Raw genomic sequence first — 16587 nt, 5'->3', positions numbered from 1 at the left:
TTTTCTCAGTGGATGTTGTGGGCCGGAGAAAACCCAGAGATCCTGTGTGAGTTCCACACTGGTCCTGCATGGGACCCCCACTACACAGCACTAGTCCAGCATGGAACCCCCACTACACAGCACTAGTCCAGCATGGGACCCCCACTACACAGATTTCTCTGGATTCTCTGAATGTTTTCATAATATTATGTCCTATAGGTGATGAACTCCCCAAATACTGCACAATTTCATGTTAAGAAGCATTACAATTACATTGTTTCCTCATTTGTGCACACAGGTTTACACAGAGCGATGAATACCCCCTACATCGTTATTTCAAAAAGACCCTGCCTCTCTGAGATGCTAATTTTCATACCCAATTGTGTTGCCAGTTACCCAGATTAGTTGTGAAACATTCCTCTTTTGTTTTCTTTATCATTACACAACTTTTCCAGCATTTTATTACCCCTGTCCTAATTTTTTTTTGAAACATGTTTCTGGTATCAAATTCAAAATAAACATGTCATTTTCAACATCTGATATGTTGTCTCCTTTTTGCTACTAAACATTAGTTTAAGAGATTTGGAGATTATTACATTCTGTTTTCATTCACATTTTACACAACGTCCCAACATTTTCTGATTTTGGGGTTGTACATCCAAGACATTTACAAAAAACAAGTAAAAATATAGCTGCAAGCAGCAATGAGGGGGCCAAGCAGTCAGTTCAGCAGTCCAAATTTGTCATGTAACTCAGTGCGGTTGCATCAGGTATATAGCATTAAGCAGTCACAGCAAATTCCATGCCAAACAACCCAAGATTGGCTGAGTTACAAGGTAATTTCCTGTTTGGCGGCTTCGCCACCAATTTCGATTGGCTGTTACGGGTGAATACTTTTGTCAATCATTTTAGAAAACACTGATAAGGCATGGTCTGAAGATGGTCTGTGCCAATTTTGAAAATCGGACAAACTATGTGAGGCGTGAAACATTTTAAAGGTTTTTGAAAAAATCCAAAATGGCGGAAAATCCATCATGGCGGAAATTGACGTCATAGGGTGCGTTGAACTTGGCTTGGTCCAAGGATTCCAACGATACCACATTTATGGCAATCGGGCATAAGAGTCAAAAGTTACGTGCGTGAACGCACGTCCAACTTTGACCTGTTGGTGGCGCTAGAGCGCTGGAGGTGCCGACTTGAAGCTTGGTGAAATTAATTATTGGACTTTCCCCAATCAGTGTGCCAAATTTCACAACTTTTGACCAGTCGGTTCTATGGGCTGCCATAGACTTCAATGGCGGAAGCGTAATAATAGGGAAGAAAACATATAAACATATATATAAACATATAGCTTATATATAGCTATAGCTATAGCTATAGCTTATATATATATATAAACATATAGCTTCGCTGCTTGGCTCCCAATCAATATCTTCATTCAGACCATTATACTCCATAACATTAAGGCGATGTATCCAAAAGGACTCCCTTTGATTTAGTCTCTGTAGCACCTCGCCATAGGCCTAACATGCTCAATGCCTTGTATACACAACAGAGGATAATCTTTATTATGGCACTCGCTAAAATGCCTTGCTATGGGGTAGTCCGGGTTCCACACGCTGATAGCATATTGGCTCCTAAAAATGTTGCCAAGCAGCGCAGTTCATACCTCTCCTTCTGAGAGTTCCCAAGATACATTTTAAAACCCAGTCCTATATATGCAGTCACCTTTGCGGTCTGTAAGGTTCTTACATCTGCCACCTTTCCTCACACTCTCTCTTTTGCTCTCTTTCTCTCTTCCTCTGTCTCTCTCTTTCTTTGTCTCTCTCTCTTCTCCTTCATCTTTGTGTCTCTCTAGCTGTATACAACAGAGCGACACACCTCTGTGGTGACACAGGAAACACTTGCAGAGTTGAGCTGCAGAAGCTCCACCCAGAGGTCCCACTCTGCTGTCCTGTGATCCTCTCCACACTGCTGACCTACAAGCCATCTTAAAAAAAGCTTAACTCGTGTCACACTGTTCGCCAACAGCAACATCCATCTTCTTTGTTTTCAAGTAGCAGGGAATTCACACCGAACCGTTGCAACTCGGCCATCAATCATTATGTTACAGTAAGCCCGCCTACCGATTCTATACACGATGTGATTGGCCTTATCGAAGTTGAATTTTTCCAGATCGCAAGCCAAAGGAGAGTTGATAGACTACCTGCCACTAGGGTGCATCTAGATTTCTAGGCTACCACTCTCACTCAGACACACAGACATCTGATTGGCTGCTCCCTCATCCCCACCCTCCTCCACCCCGCCCTACCTGTCCACCTTCTGAGAGTTCACTTCTGACTCTCAACTCTTTGCTGCTGCTTCTTAGAGTGTGTGCTTGGGCTTGTGTTTGTGAACGCTAGAAAATGGCAGAGGCGATTGATTCCACAGGCCAGCTAAAGGAGAGGATCTGCCCCCGTCATAAGAAGGTGTTGGAAATATTTTGTCGTACTGATCAGAGTTGTATCTGCTCTCAGTGCATGATGGACGAACATAAAGGCCATGACACAGTCTCAGCTGCTGCAGAAAGAACCAACAAACAGGTGACCACTGAAGCTACACTTGAGTTTTAATTTTGTTTAAAAGGTCTGAAACACATAATATGTCTGTATAATTATTACAAGAACTTTATACTTCTTAAAGTCTACTGATTTTTGGCAGACTCTCTCTTATCAGAGAAGACATGAACCAGGAAATTGTAGCTGGTACAAAGTGCAAAATTTATCAAATTTGTCAAACATTGACATGCTGTACCAGCGGAATATGACACTGAACAAAAGATCAAATATTATACAGGCTCTGAGCCAGCTTGGTGTTTAATGCTTAATGTCGGCGGTTCAACTGAAAACAAATTAATTGAAAGCATAGTTAAGATTACTAAAACAACTGACCACATTACTCCAATACGTCCCTGCACTCTGTGTTTATAAATCACTAAATGGAATTGGACCTACAGTACTTACCTATCAGACACGCTTCAGTAGGGCACACCTTCCAGACCTCTCAGATCACAGGAGAGATGCGTGTTAGTAAAACCTAAACATGTTGAAGCAGCTTTTATGCGCTTCAGCTCTGGAACCAACTTGCGGGTGACATCAAAAATGTCCCAACTTTTGCCAGTTTCAAATGTAGACCTAAGACTAAGTTGTTTTAGGATGCTTTCTGCTAAATGAGTAAATGCAGTTCCTGTTAATCAGATGAACTCCGTCATTTAATTATTACATTGTCATTGCCCTTCCATGCTTGTATTTACTATTATTTACAATGCTTTTCTTTTCTTTATGTGAATCACATTTAATTACCCCTGTGTATGAAATGTGACACACAAACTTATCTGAAGTATGTCTGCATTTGTATCAACAGAAGGAGTTGAAGGAGACCCAGAGGAGGTTCCAGGAGAGAGTCCAGGAGAGTGAGAAGGAGCTGCAGGAGCTGAGGAAGGCTGTAGAGGAGAGAACTAAGGTGAGTACTGACCAGAGGAGAAGACAATGGCTGACTAAGTAATGTTTCAGCATTCAAATGTTAATGTAATTATTATGGCAGAGGTCTTAATGTGCTATTACCAGATCACAGGTATGAGGTTGTTTGCCAGAACAAACTCCCTTTCATTCCATATTCCATTGCTTAGTTGCACATGCTGAATTCATGATGAATAAAGGGCGTATGTAGGTTTTGTCTACACACACAGGAAATAACCAAGCAACACTGTGGCTTGCCTTCAGATGATTTACTGTGAAGATTTAAAAGTGAGAAGGATATATAAAAATCAGGATTCTTCTTAATATTCTACAGATGCTTCTCATAGACTGAAAGCATGGATAGTTTAACTAACTCCGCAAATGATGATGAAACTGACATTACATCTGTAATACATTATGTAGATAATCCATCAATCAGATCAATCATTCAACTTAATACAAATGAAAATAAAATTACAAATTGCAAACAAAATAAAATTACATCTGCCATACATTCAAAGTATTTCATTGTATGGTGTATTTTAAGAAGTCAACATAGACAGAGCTCTAAGGAACCAGTTTCATACCTGTGAAGATTTAAAAGTGAGAGGGATATATCAAAATCAGGATTCTTCTTAATCTGTTAGGAGAGCATGCAGAGTTAAAATAACAGCCCTCTCACTGGTTAACCTAGCAGATCCATGAGACAGCATTGCAATGGTTCTAGTAATAATGCTAAACTTACTCATCATGCTAACATCTGTAAATAAAATGTATACGGACAAAATAATGCCTAGGTAAAATTTGATAGGTGTGCTTTGGATTCTTTGACTGCCCCAGAGCCTACATATCTTACATACAGGACAGTCGCATTTCGCCTCATAACTATTATTAGTAGCATTAGCATTCTATGAAATATTAGTAAGTACACTGCATAGTCTGTAATATAAATGCTGAATCATGGGGAGTGAGAACAGTCTTAATTTGCGGTACTCAATTCTAGTTCCACCCTCGGGCCAGATTGTTGTAAGCCCAGTGAGTAACTGAGCCTCTGCTGCCATCTCTACAGCACACAAAGAACCACTGACACCATGAAACACTTTCAGCTTCACCTCCCTCTGTGTGTCTCCTGCCCTCCTCTTTGTGTGTCTCCTAACAGAGCTCTGCACAGACAGCAGTGGAGGACAGTGAGAGGATCTTCACTGAGATGATCCGCTCCATTGAGAGAAGGCGCTCTGAGGTGAAAAAGCTGATCAGAGCTCAGGAGAAGGCTGAGGTGAGTCGGGCTGAAGGACTCCTGAAGAAAGTGGAGCAGGAGATTGCTGAGTTGAAGAAGAAAGATGCTGAACTGGAGCAGCTTTCACACACAGATGATCACATCCATTTCCTCAAGGTAATATTGACCTGCCCTCCTGAGATTTAACAATAGTGTTAAAAAACAAACAAACTGTGAGACAGAGTATTTAGTTCATAGGTTCTCAAAGTGCGGCCCGGGGGCCAATGGCGGCCCGCGGAAACATTTCTGATAACTGATAACATCTGTAAAACAGTTAAAACTGTTAAAACTGTACAACTGTACTGTGTGCTTTGAAAAAAATGAATCTCCATTTAGTGGTGTTTAGTGGCCGTCAGGTTTTCCTGTGGTGCTTTGGTAGCTGGAATTGGCCCTGAATAAGGCCTATGATAAGAAGCAAGGCACACTGAGACTGTTTGTTCTAAATAAGTTTGTTTGGACTGCAACCAGAACAGTTATATCCCAAATTTGTCCGTTGAGAGTAAAGAACCACAGGGATTGTGTGTGCATTCCAATTAAATTTTATGAATTAAAATGTGTTTAATGCAATAAATATAAACTGTAGAGGTGCAACCTGGTCATTAAAATGATTACAAAATGGGATTTTTTCCCCCAGGTTTTTCTTTTTCTTTTTCTCCCCTCGCCCTTTGGCGGCCCTCAGTTAATGTTGGGTTCCTGAATTGGCCCTCACCAATCAAAACTTTGAGAACCCCTAATTTAGTTGATACCTTTCTGTGCAACACATGATATTAATTGTTAGTTCATGACCCAAAGGCCCATTTTGGGCCGATCGATGCCAACTGAGGGAACCAAACTTGATTCTTATTTTCTGTACACAAAAATGCATTATGGACACCTGGGACTCACAGCTGAAGCTTAATAGAGCACTCGATACAGGGGTAGCGTATGACAAAAACACCTACAAGTTTTGCTCAATGTATTATGCATGAGCAGAAAAGTCATGAGGAGGGTGGGAAATGGTCAAATCCATGTTCATTCACATCATGACCATATATGCTTTCAGACAATATATGGTTTAGGTGGTTTAAAGGGGAACTTGGCAACTATTTCAACGTAATAAACCCGTTTTGAAATCATTTGGATGGTTAAATGACCTGTTCCGGTGAAAATGGTGACTTTTCCCGCTGCCCCTAGCGTCCCCAGGCGGAAAACCAACCTTGCAACATTGAGACTACCGTCCCGAAAAGATAAGTGAGAAACAAGAAACTAGTTTTAAATCGTGTTTCTTACCTTGTAACATCCACATTGTCTGCCAAACTTATGCTAACCGTTTTGCTAGCTTGTAAACAAATCCATGTGCTTTATCGTTATCTTTTTCCACAGTTTGAAATAGCATAATGCACAATTTCTCCAGCAGAGGGGGAAATCCTGCCAAGTTTCCCTTTAAGTAGTTTCCCCTTCATGGTACAGCCAAAGATTTGCTTGATTTACTAATACCCAATGTGTTATGCATGGGCAGCAAAGTGAAGAGGAGGGGGGGACATGTCAAATCTCATGTTAGATCTCATCCTGAGGTTATATACTTTCAGAAAATATATGGTTTATATGGTTGAATCACTTTCCCTTTCATGGGACAGACCCAAATGTATTAGGTGTACACTTGTTTCACCTACATCCATAAAATCCTATTCATTTCAATGGGAAATTTGCTTAAGAGGCTGTAGAAATCTTGAGCTATGAGTTTGGAGTCCATCACACATTTTGTATGTGGAGGCATAGACAAACAAAATAAAACACGTTTGGTTTGGTGCCCTCTCATGGCACCGACTTTTCTACTGGCTCATGGACTAAGTGTGTAATTAAATAGTATGTCGTATGATGTGGGATGATGTCACAAATAGATTGTTTTAATTTACATTCAGTACAGTATGTGTAGTATTCAGGTGCCTTTTTCATTTCTTTCTCTGTAGAATATCCCCTCTATCAGAGAAATTCCTCGCTCCAAAGACTTACTCAGCATGACTTTCAGCCAGAGTGTCTCTTTTGAGGCTGTGAAGGAATCTGTCTCTGCAATGAAGGTGCAGCTGGATGAGAAACTTGATAGCATCTTCAAGCAGGACATAACCAAGATATTCGCAGCAGGTTGGATAAACAGCTAGAACTAGACTTTGTTATGTTCAAAACACACAAACACGCACACACACACACACACGCGCACACACACACACACACACACACACATAAACACACTGGATGGCATCTTCAAGGAAGAAATAGCCTAGATATCTACAACAGGTTGGACACAAATCTAGAATAGACAGAATCATGAACTACTTACATGAACCCTTAAGTTAGATGGATTTATTCTGACTATGCATTCTCTGTGTCTCTCAATACTGGCTCATGTCCAGATCACCCACTCTTAGAATGGGAATCTGACAGTTAAATTTCCTTCTACAGTTGAGATAAAACGTCCTTTCAGAGATAACAGGCCTTTCACAGAAAAGGCCTAAAAACAAAAAAACATTTCCCAAAAAGACACATGAAGATAATATGCAAAGAAAGATATGTGTTGGTTCCTTAGATCCTAGGTGACTTAGTGTCTCTGTGTTGGTTCCCAGATACTGATCCTGAACTCCCAGTCAGAAGAACAAACAGTAATGAGCTGCTGCCACCAGACAGTAAGTCTTTACTCACTGATTCTAACAGCCTCTAAGGATTTATATCTGGAGTCTAGCAACGGAATGATAGTTTCACTGAATCTTTTAATCTTTAAATCCTTCTTTCAGATGTCAAACCTATAGAGGCATGGGGGTGTGGCAAGGCCCTTTAGATGTTTAAATGTATCAATAACAGCAAACAAAACCAAAAGCTGAGATCAGAGATGTATCGTAAACGTGCTAATTACCAACCATTTTGTTTGAAAATTCTTAAAACAACAATGTTTTTTAATACTTCAGAATAACATTTGCTTTGGGGAATTTGGGGAAATTTCTTGAATTTCCCCTGGGGATCAATAAAGTATCTATTTATCTATCTTTGCTAAATGAACCTTACATTTTTCAGTAGCCATAGGTGTGTAGATTTGAACAAAATCAAGTTTGGTTCTTACCGGGGCTTTTACTGCCTGAAATATCCGATTTTGTTTACCACGCTCATGCTGGGCTGGTGGGTGCTTATTCCCAACCTTTCTCAGGCACATGAACGGTTAGCCCAAGAATTCTCGTCGGCAAATCAAAATTCCACTGAAGCTCCAAGTGGATTTGTACACGCAGCCTTACAACACTGTTTACAGCTAAATGTAATTTTTGGTAGCCTACATAGCTAATTTAGATAAACTTTTTGTGGTGGTGCTTGCGTTTCTTTAGGAATCCGTCGTCTTGGTTTGTATAGAAATAAATATTAAGTGACATACACGTAAGAGGTTGGTTGCCAACTTCCTCAACCCCAAATGAGGGACACTTCACTTCAAATGCAGTTTTCTAATTTTGAAGGTTCTAAAACATCACTGAATCCTTCTCGTTTTCTTTCATTTGTCCCAGCTAACTTTTCCATTGAACCTAGCCATTTATGATGGATTTCACACTCGACATTCTGAAATGTCCTGCACGATCAAGGCCAAATTAAGTTATCACGCAGTGTGTCAGCAGCATCAGTGCTGACGGTGACGGTGCGTTTCTGATGTCAGATTATTATGTAGGCTAGCCTAGACTGTTCTCACGTTGCAGCGCTTTACTTATATGAAGTAACATTAATCAATATGAGGGGCAGAGGGGGATAAATGTTGCCCCCCCCCCCCCCCCCCCCCCGACGATAAAAATAATTTAGCAGAGGTAGGCATAGAAAAACCAGAGGGTGGGAAATCCTCACCATCCCCCCCTACAAATCGCACCCTGCTGGTAGCCACCTAGCTATCTGAGTGGAAAGTGTTTCAATTGGCATAGCCTATCATGTGCTTCATGTAAATGCTTAGTTAAGGAAAACTGATTATTCAAGACTCACCAATTCCATTACACAAAGGCAATTGACCACTCATCATATTCTATTAGTCCAAATCACAGTGCATGCAGCCTATGTCAAAGTGCCCTCACATTTTGTGAATGGTCAGTAGCATAGTGTGAACCGGATAATTCCGCAATCTCCTCGCGTTGTTTTTGTTGTTCTCATGATTTCATTTTAAAAGTTTCTTATATTAAAAAGGTGAAATCAATTACCAACAATCACAAGCCAGCTGGAAACTTCCACCCTCTCTCCCTCTCGTTCCCAATTAAAACGAGTAGCATAACGTTCAAGTTAGATCTGCTGCATAATAGAGAGACCCAAAAAGTATCATCCTTATGTAAGATGCTGTTGCTGCATTTTGACATTGTAATCGTTCTCTAAGAAGAGTGAAAAGCAGTTTGCAGTAAAGCTTCTCTGGCTAAATTGTGGTGCCCCTTCTGTCCCTTGGTGCCGTGCGCACATTGCGAGATGCGCGTGGTAGCGGCGGCACTGGACACTTTGTTCCAGGTGCGTTCCTACTATTGACAAGTTAACAAGGCCGATGAGCTCTGAAAATCGGGAGTGGTGCTGTCCCTGACGGGACAAATCAAAATCACCCAAAACACGGGATGTCCCGCACAATTCGGGACGGTTGGCAACCCTAGACATACGTGACGGTTGGTAATACGTGACGTTCCGATATAGAATTCAGCTTTAACAAACAGTAACCTTATCATTTACTCCAAACCACTAGATTACACCAATTACTTCTGCAGTTGACTTGTGATAATGAACTGATTGTGGTGGGTTAGAACTGAAGGTCCTCTAAACATGCCCCTACCCTCGTAATGAAGATGAGGGCCTCTAAACATGCCCCTACCCTCCTAATGAAGATGAGGAACTCGTCAGGCAGGCTGGAGGGCTTTGAGATTTAAGCAGCTCCTTCATACAATCTCTACTAATGTGATGTGAAAATGTGTGTGCTGTCATCAATATATATTATCTAAGTTACTGTGCGTTACTATTTTTGTCATTTTCCTTAGTAAAAAGATATATTCTTTGCTTTCTTCTTGTCTTGGGGATTAATGTCATGTAGGCTATGCTCAAGTTTTCAGCATGAGGACAATTCACGTGTAAAACCACGCAGCGACACAAACGTAAACAACAATGGAGGGAGAGAGAGAGATGCACATTTCATCAGTCATTACTTTGAGTTTGTGTCAGCTAAACATGACAACATTAAGGTACATTGTACATCCTGTGCTGGCGACAAAGTGCTGTCTAGCTAGACATCCCAAGTCTCCCGAAGTTTTGGGAGTCTCCCACATATTGATAGCGGCTTCCTGACGCCCGCAAATTACATAAAATCACCCGGTACCTAGAGCGAACAAGAGCACGCAAGCCAGACCGGGCTTCAAATTGCGTGTGCATATGAGTTTAACGCGCACACAACGGAGAGGGAGAGAGAGAGGAGTGGTGCGTTTGTGCCTGAAGCTCATCCAAGACAGAGAGCATCCTGGTCTATTTTGCTAAATCAACCAATCAGTTTTCAGTGTAAGTGTGCTTATATCTCTTTTCTCATAAACTTAATTAATCAGTTCAGTCAGTGCATCTAGGAACAGGAGCTTCATGGCAGCGTCACTGCCCCTCAAAAAGGAATTTCAGACTACACAAAAGTATACCCAATTGTCTCATAAGATTAAAATATAATGATAGTCTTGCACACTGCACTGTTTGTAACAGCGACTTTAGCATTGCTCACAGTGGGTTAAATCAGGGGTCCCCAACCTTTTATGTACCATGGACCGGTTTGTTTCCTATTTTTCTTTCACGGACCGGCGGGGGGGGCTTGTCGGGGGTTCCATGTTCCATGTTCCATATGTGGTGTGCATGCGCATTACTTGAAAAGAACTAGCTCCAGTTATGTATGAACAGTGAAGGTAACGATCTCTTAAACATGTGAAAAACGTGAACTGAACTTGAAGAAATGAAAATTGAACAATATGAACTATGAATATTGAACAACTTGAAGCTACATCTATAAGTGTGAACATGCTTAACAAAATATGGGAACAAAACATGGGAACTAAACGTGCATTACGAATATAATCAGTGGGAGCCCTGTGCTTGTTTCCCTGCAACAGGAAGGTTCCATCTGGAGTGATGGAAGACAGTGACACCCTCAGTGTGTTTGAAATGTCCAGTCGATTGCGCAATTTGGTCTTATAGTTGCAGTCATTGCCGAAAACCCGGCCTCGCATAGATAAGTGGTGGGAAATGGTAGCAACGTTTTCAGCGCTTTTACGGCTATCTCGGGATATTCTGCTTTGGTTTTGATCCAAAAACCCGCCAGAGAGGTTTCCTTATACACACTCTTAAGACCACCGTCATTTGCAATTTCGATCAACTGCTCTCCCTCCTGCGCTGACAAGTTGGCTATTCAATATTGACAAATGGGTTGCGGACCCACTCATTGGTTTGCCGTGGATCTTTGGAGGATGGGAAGTAACGCTCAAACTCATTTGAAAGCGCAACAAGGTGATCGCGCACCAGCTGCGAGAGAAAGGGCCCTGCCTCAGTCTCTCCCAAAACCCCCACTACTGTTTGGTACATATAAAATACACCCCGGTCCACTCGTCATCCCCACAAATCAAGCTTGGCTTTAAAGTCAGCGACTTTATCTGCCAGTTTAAAGACAGTCGTCATTCTCCCCTGGAGTGACGGGTTGAGGTCATAAAGCAACTCGAATATGTCACACAGGTAAGCGAGTGACACCCACTAAACAGAGTGCGAATTACCCCACCATAATTGGGGGGTACTGCTCCTTCACTTCTTCTATGACCATCATGGTCCATATCAGATATCAATCCCCATCGTGATCGATCGCCAAGTGCAACATGTGTTGTGCAACACACATACAAGGTGTAAACATGCGACAAACTGATAATCAGTTGAACTGACAAACTGATAATCAGTCTCAAAAGTTAGAAGTTAAGTGCACTGAAATACCATTCTTATTACTAGTAAAAGTACTACCTTTACAAGAAGCCTATTGCTTATTTCATGACATATTGATTTGGTTTATTTTTAGATTTCATAAGACCTAGGTAAGATCCAACCCTCTAATATAGCCTAGCCTACTGTAACATAAACCAATTTTCCATTATAGTCTACAGTATGGTAGTCAGTGTCAAATCAACACAATTGCCTAGAGATATGTGAAACCTAAGCAATCTTTAATGTGATTAAAGAGCATATAGCCTACTATGAAAAAACATACTACCACATAAGAACTAGGCTACAGAGCGGTAACCTACAAGAATCCGATAACCAGAATGTAAAAACAATAGGCCTACTAACCAATTAAAAACAAATTCAAATACTAGCATGTACTATTTAGCCTAGGCTACTTGGCTCTTTATGTTTCCACAGGTTTCATTTATGTTATGTAGGCTTAGCTACATCAGACCCTCTTGTGCATAATAAAAACAACACAGGATCTGTGCCAAACTAATTTCAAAAGGGCACAATCATTTATTCAAGATAAAATGAGAATCAATGGACACCTAGGCTATGGACTGGAGTTCATCTCCTTGAAATGACAATCGATTTTACCTCACCACAATGTAAAATAATAAATGATTTAAATAGAGAATTATCTTGCTAACTAACCTTGGTAACCAGGGTAGGAATTTCACGGCGGCCCCTTGCGTTGGCCGTGAAGCCCCTTTGAAAATCATAGGTTTACAGGCCACGGTGGCCTTGGTGCCCCCTTCTTTCAATATTCTGCTTTGTGTCCTACTAATAGCGATTTTTATTTAGCCTGTGGCCTGTCAAAATAATCTTAGCATTCACAGCGCAATTTAATTTAGTCTTACGCAGTGGAGAAAGTGACAGCGCAAGAAAGAAAGTGCGTCCAAATTCACCCATTCTTCTCAGTTGAACTACTGGCGAAGTGGCCTATTCATAGACATCACAAGTATCACATGAAAGAGCTTTTTCTTAGCTTTTAAACGATGTTAGCCGATAATTGCTGTATTGAACGGTTCGCGAGAAAAGTAAATAATATAATTCAATTTAATCATATTCTACTGAAGCTTTTGCGTCCATGATCTCCCTACCCATTCATCTCGGTGGAATACTTCACGAACCCTTCTTTTAACACAAGACAAACAACATATCACAACTAGAAATGCAATTCCAAGGAATTACCAGTGCATGAAAATGCTAAAGTTGTGATGTAAAATATCATGTATAGTTAAAACAGATAATAAAAGAGATGGTTACTACGGTGATGCTAGGATAGACATGGTGGTTGCATAGCTTAATAAAAGTTGATAGTTTAAAAGTAGACTGTTTAAAAGTTGAATGTAGATAGTTTAAAAGTTGTTGATAGACAGTAGATAGTTTAAAAGTTGTTGATAGACAGCTAGTTTAATAGATAGTTTAATGATAGTTTAAAAGTAGACCGTTTAAAAGTTGAAGGTAAATAGTTTAAAAGTTGTTGACAGACTGGAAGTTGAATGAATGTTGATATTCAAATAGTTTAATGGCTGTGCATAGGTAGATATTTGACGATAACTGAAAGTTGGAATGGCTCTAATGTTCGCTAGCAGTTATGCTAAGATTTTTAACTATGCTAACCATGCTACTTAGCTAATGTTTTATAGCAGTGCTAGCAATGCTAACCTGCTAACCATGCTACTTAGCTAACGTTTTCTAGCAGTTTAATGAATGTTGATATTCAAATAGTTTAATGGCTGTGCATAGGTAGATATTTGACGATAACTGAAAGTTTGAACGGCTCTAATGTTTGCTAGCAGTTATGCTAAGATTTTTAATTCTTTTAACCATGCTACTTAGCTAATGTTTTATAGCAGTGCTAGCATGCTAACCATGTTACTTAGCTAACTTAACTAACATTTTCTAGCAGTTTTACTAAACATGCTAACTATGCTAACAATGTTAGCATGCTAACTATGTTAACCATGTTACTTAGCTAACTTAGCTAATAATTTTAGCAGTTATGTTAACTATGCTAACTAGCATGCTAACTATGCTAACCATGTTACTTAGCTAACCTAGCTAATCATTTTAACAGTTTGGCTAAAAATGCTAACTAGCATGCTAACTACGCTAACCATGTTACTTAGCTAACTTAGCTAATCATTTTTAGCAGTTTTGCTAAAAATGCTAACTAGCATGCTAACATGCTAGTATGTTAACTATGCTAACCATGTGACTTAGCTAATCATTTTTAGTAATTTTGCTAAAAATGCTAACTAGCATGCTAACATGCTAGCATGCTAACTATGTTAACCATGTGACTTAAAAAATGCTAACTATCATGCTAACATGCTAGCATGCTAACTATGCTAACCATGTGACTTAGCTAACTTAGCTAATCATTTTTAGTAATTTTGCTAAAAATGCTAACTAGCATGCTAACATGCTAACTTGCTAACATGCTAACTATGCTAACCATGCTAACTAGCTACAGTGGGTAGGAGTCATAGTTGATGACAAGTAACAGTTACAATGGCTAAACAGTTAAAAAGTTCAGTAGTTTAAAGGGTTAAATTGTTTAACAGTGAAATATTGTAGTGAGGACTTATTTTGAAACAGTTTTTGGCAGAGGAAGCAGTTTAACAGGATGTGTAGTCTTAATAGGGCCAGTTTGTATGCTTAAAGCCTGAGACTGGCAGTTGAGATCCAGGTGGCCTGAACACCTGCCATAGGATTCTAATTGCTTAATGGCCGTATTATGATGTCATAATCGGCAATGTTAAGTCTATGGGGATTTTTAAAAAGTTTTTCTTTAATAGTTTAAAAAGTATAAAAGTTTCAAAGTTGAAAAGAGATAGCAACCCGATCTGTTTGAAGACCTACGTTACAAAGTTTGAATGAAGTTTCTAAGTTAAACTGTTCAAGAGAAATTGCGTCTAGAAAAAGTGGTAAGCGGAATAATAATAATAATAAGAAGAAGAAGAAGCCTAGGAAGAACAGTACAGTGCATTTTCATGCACTGTAATAATAAGAAGAAGAAGTTGCCTAGGAAGAACAGTACAGTGCATTTTCATGCACTGTAATAATAAGAAGAAGAAGTTGCCTAGGAAGAACAGTACAGTGCATTTTCATGCACTGTAATAAACAGCAGACCTTATCGAACACAAAGGTGTAAAGCAGTCCCCTGTATAGTTAGCCGTTCCAGATTAATCCAGTTGAATTTGCAGTAAATTTCGACATGCATGGATGTCTCCAAATTTGGGTTTTACAATGTGTTTAAATTGTTCCACATGATTTCATAACGGGCCAAATACAAAATAAATGTTACAAATATCGCCTAGATATTGGTAAATCAGAGGACAGCTGAAAGTAGCCTTTATGATCACAAAATGCTAAGCATGCATCTGGCTATTTGAGTTTCTTAAAGCTGAGCTGTGCTTACATTTAAATTGTTGAATACATGAATTTTAATAGCAGGCCAAATATAAAATAAATGTTATATATAGCCTAGATATCTGTTTTTATTAGATGATCAGATGATTTACAGTTATATGTAATATGTCATGTTTCATGTTTTTGTAATGTTTCATACAGTGATGCAGGTCTACTGTAGGTCTACTGCAGTGAATAGGCTAAATACAACTTTGATCATTTTTATAGCCTACTACTGTATAGTTAACTTTGGCCTTGGTGCCCTGACATGTGGCCTTTGTGCCCCCCACCAAATATGCCCAACTGAAGGCCCAAATATGCCCAAACTGAACTGAAACTAACCAAGGTCCACTTTACTAGCCTCAGTGGGTAAGTAAGTATCAGGTATAGTAGCCGGTAATTAAATGTATGAAGACGTGACATGAGCTATGAAAGAACAAAACACGTTAATACATGAAGGTTGTAAAATAGCACATTTTCAACAAGCTAGACGTCTACTAGCAACTTACATTTACCCATGCACGTCAGCAGCAAACCGAATTTAGGCTACTGGAGGAATCTAGCGTTTTGTCATTCAACGTCGTTGACACTTGCTTGAGAAGTTGAAGTCGTTCTCTATCTCTTTTAGCGCCACTGTGGTTACAAATGGTACGGTCCATAATAGGGGTGTCTGAAATTGCTTTACATTATTTTTTTCCTAATGAAAATAGGAGTTGACTTGTATTGTAGCCAACTGTAATGATATTTTTTCACAATATCAGAAAAATGATCTGACCCCCCCCAAAACTGATATTTCTGTCTCGTTGGGGGGTACTGGGTCTTCATTGGGGGGTATAGTACCCCCCAGTACCCCCTGTAATTCGAACTATGCCACTAAAATGTGCAGCTAACAGTGACTTTTTTTCTGTAAGAAATCTCTGCAGTGGCTCTCGCAACTCAAACACTCTGGCCAGTGACCTGCTAAAGATATGGCTACTTGTTTTTTGTTGCTCATTCTAGCAGTTTAGCTAACTTCGTGTGACACTACAGTTCGCTAAGAAGGTGAAGTGAGCTGACCTGAGGCTGCGCAGCGCTGAAGGCAATATGTAAAAGTGTTGAAGGCGGGACAGACAGACGTAAGAAAATAGACCTTGCAAAATGCAAACATGCGTGCAATCAAACAACTGTGGCCTATGTCATGTAAAAACGTGACATTATTGCGAATTAAATTTAATTTAGTTTGCATGCATTTATTTTTAAACTCATGTCTTAGGCTACGGCCCGGTTAGGAATGTCCCACGGCCCGGTGGTTGGGGACCGCTGGGTTAAATGATTGCAAAAGACTTGTTGAGGTGAGTTTAACAAGTGTAATTTCATTTGCATATTACTCAGGCCTATACAGTACAAGATGGCTAGTTGCCAAGGCTACATGAAAAAAAAATCTACATATTTTACTAT

General features: G+C 39.9%; 2 protein-coding genes across 2 annotated transcripts in view; both read left to right on the top strand.

Annotated features, from left to right (window-relative positions):
• Positions 1-2384: 2384 nt before the first annotated feature.
• LOC143106483 (E3 ubiquitin-protein ligase TRIM47-like) lies at positions 2385-7447 on the top strand. The gene is made up of 5 exons (XM_076270763.1): positions 2385-2561; positions 3382-3480; positions 4636-4869; positions 6702-6873; positions 7353-7447. The coding sequence occupies exons 1-5, from the start codon at positions 2385-2387 to the stop codon at positions 7445-7447; spliced, it is 777 nt and encodes a 258-aa protein (XP_076126878.1).
• A 1754-nt stretch (positions 7448-9201) lies between these two features.
• The window catches only part of LOC143106482 (tripartite motif-containing protein 16-like), an 11975-nt gene continuing 4589 nt past the window's right edge, over positions 9202-16587 (top strand). The window contains exon 1 of the mRNA XM_076270762.1: positions 9202-9240. Within this exon, the coding sequence (XP_076126877.1) occupies positions 9202-9240 (39 nt within the window). The remainder of the gene's footprint in view (positions 9241-16587) is intronic.

The sequence above is a fragment of the Alosa pseudoharengus genome, unplaced genomic scaffold (genome assembly GCF_046254945.1).
Source record: "Alosa pseudoharengus isolate Yale_2024_CS ecotype anadromous, Long Island Sound unplaced genomic scaffold, YU_APseudo_1.1 YU_APseudo_1.1_scf_6, whole genome shotgun sequence".
Classification (NCBI taxonomy): Eukaryota; Metazoa; Chordata; class Actinopteri; order Clupeiformes; family Clupeidae; genus Alosa; species Alosa pseudoharengus.
This window is presented reverse-complemented; position numbering and strand designations above follow the sequence as displayed.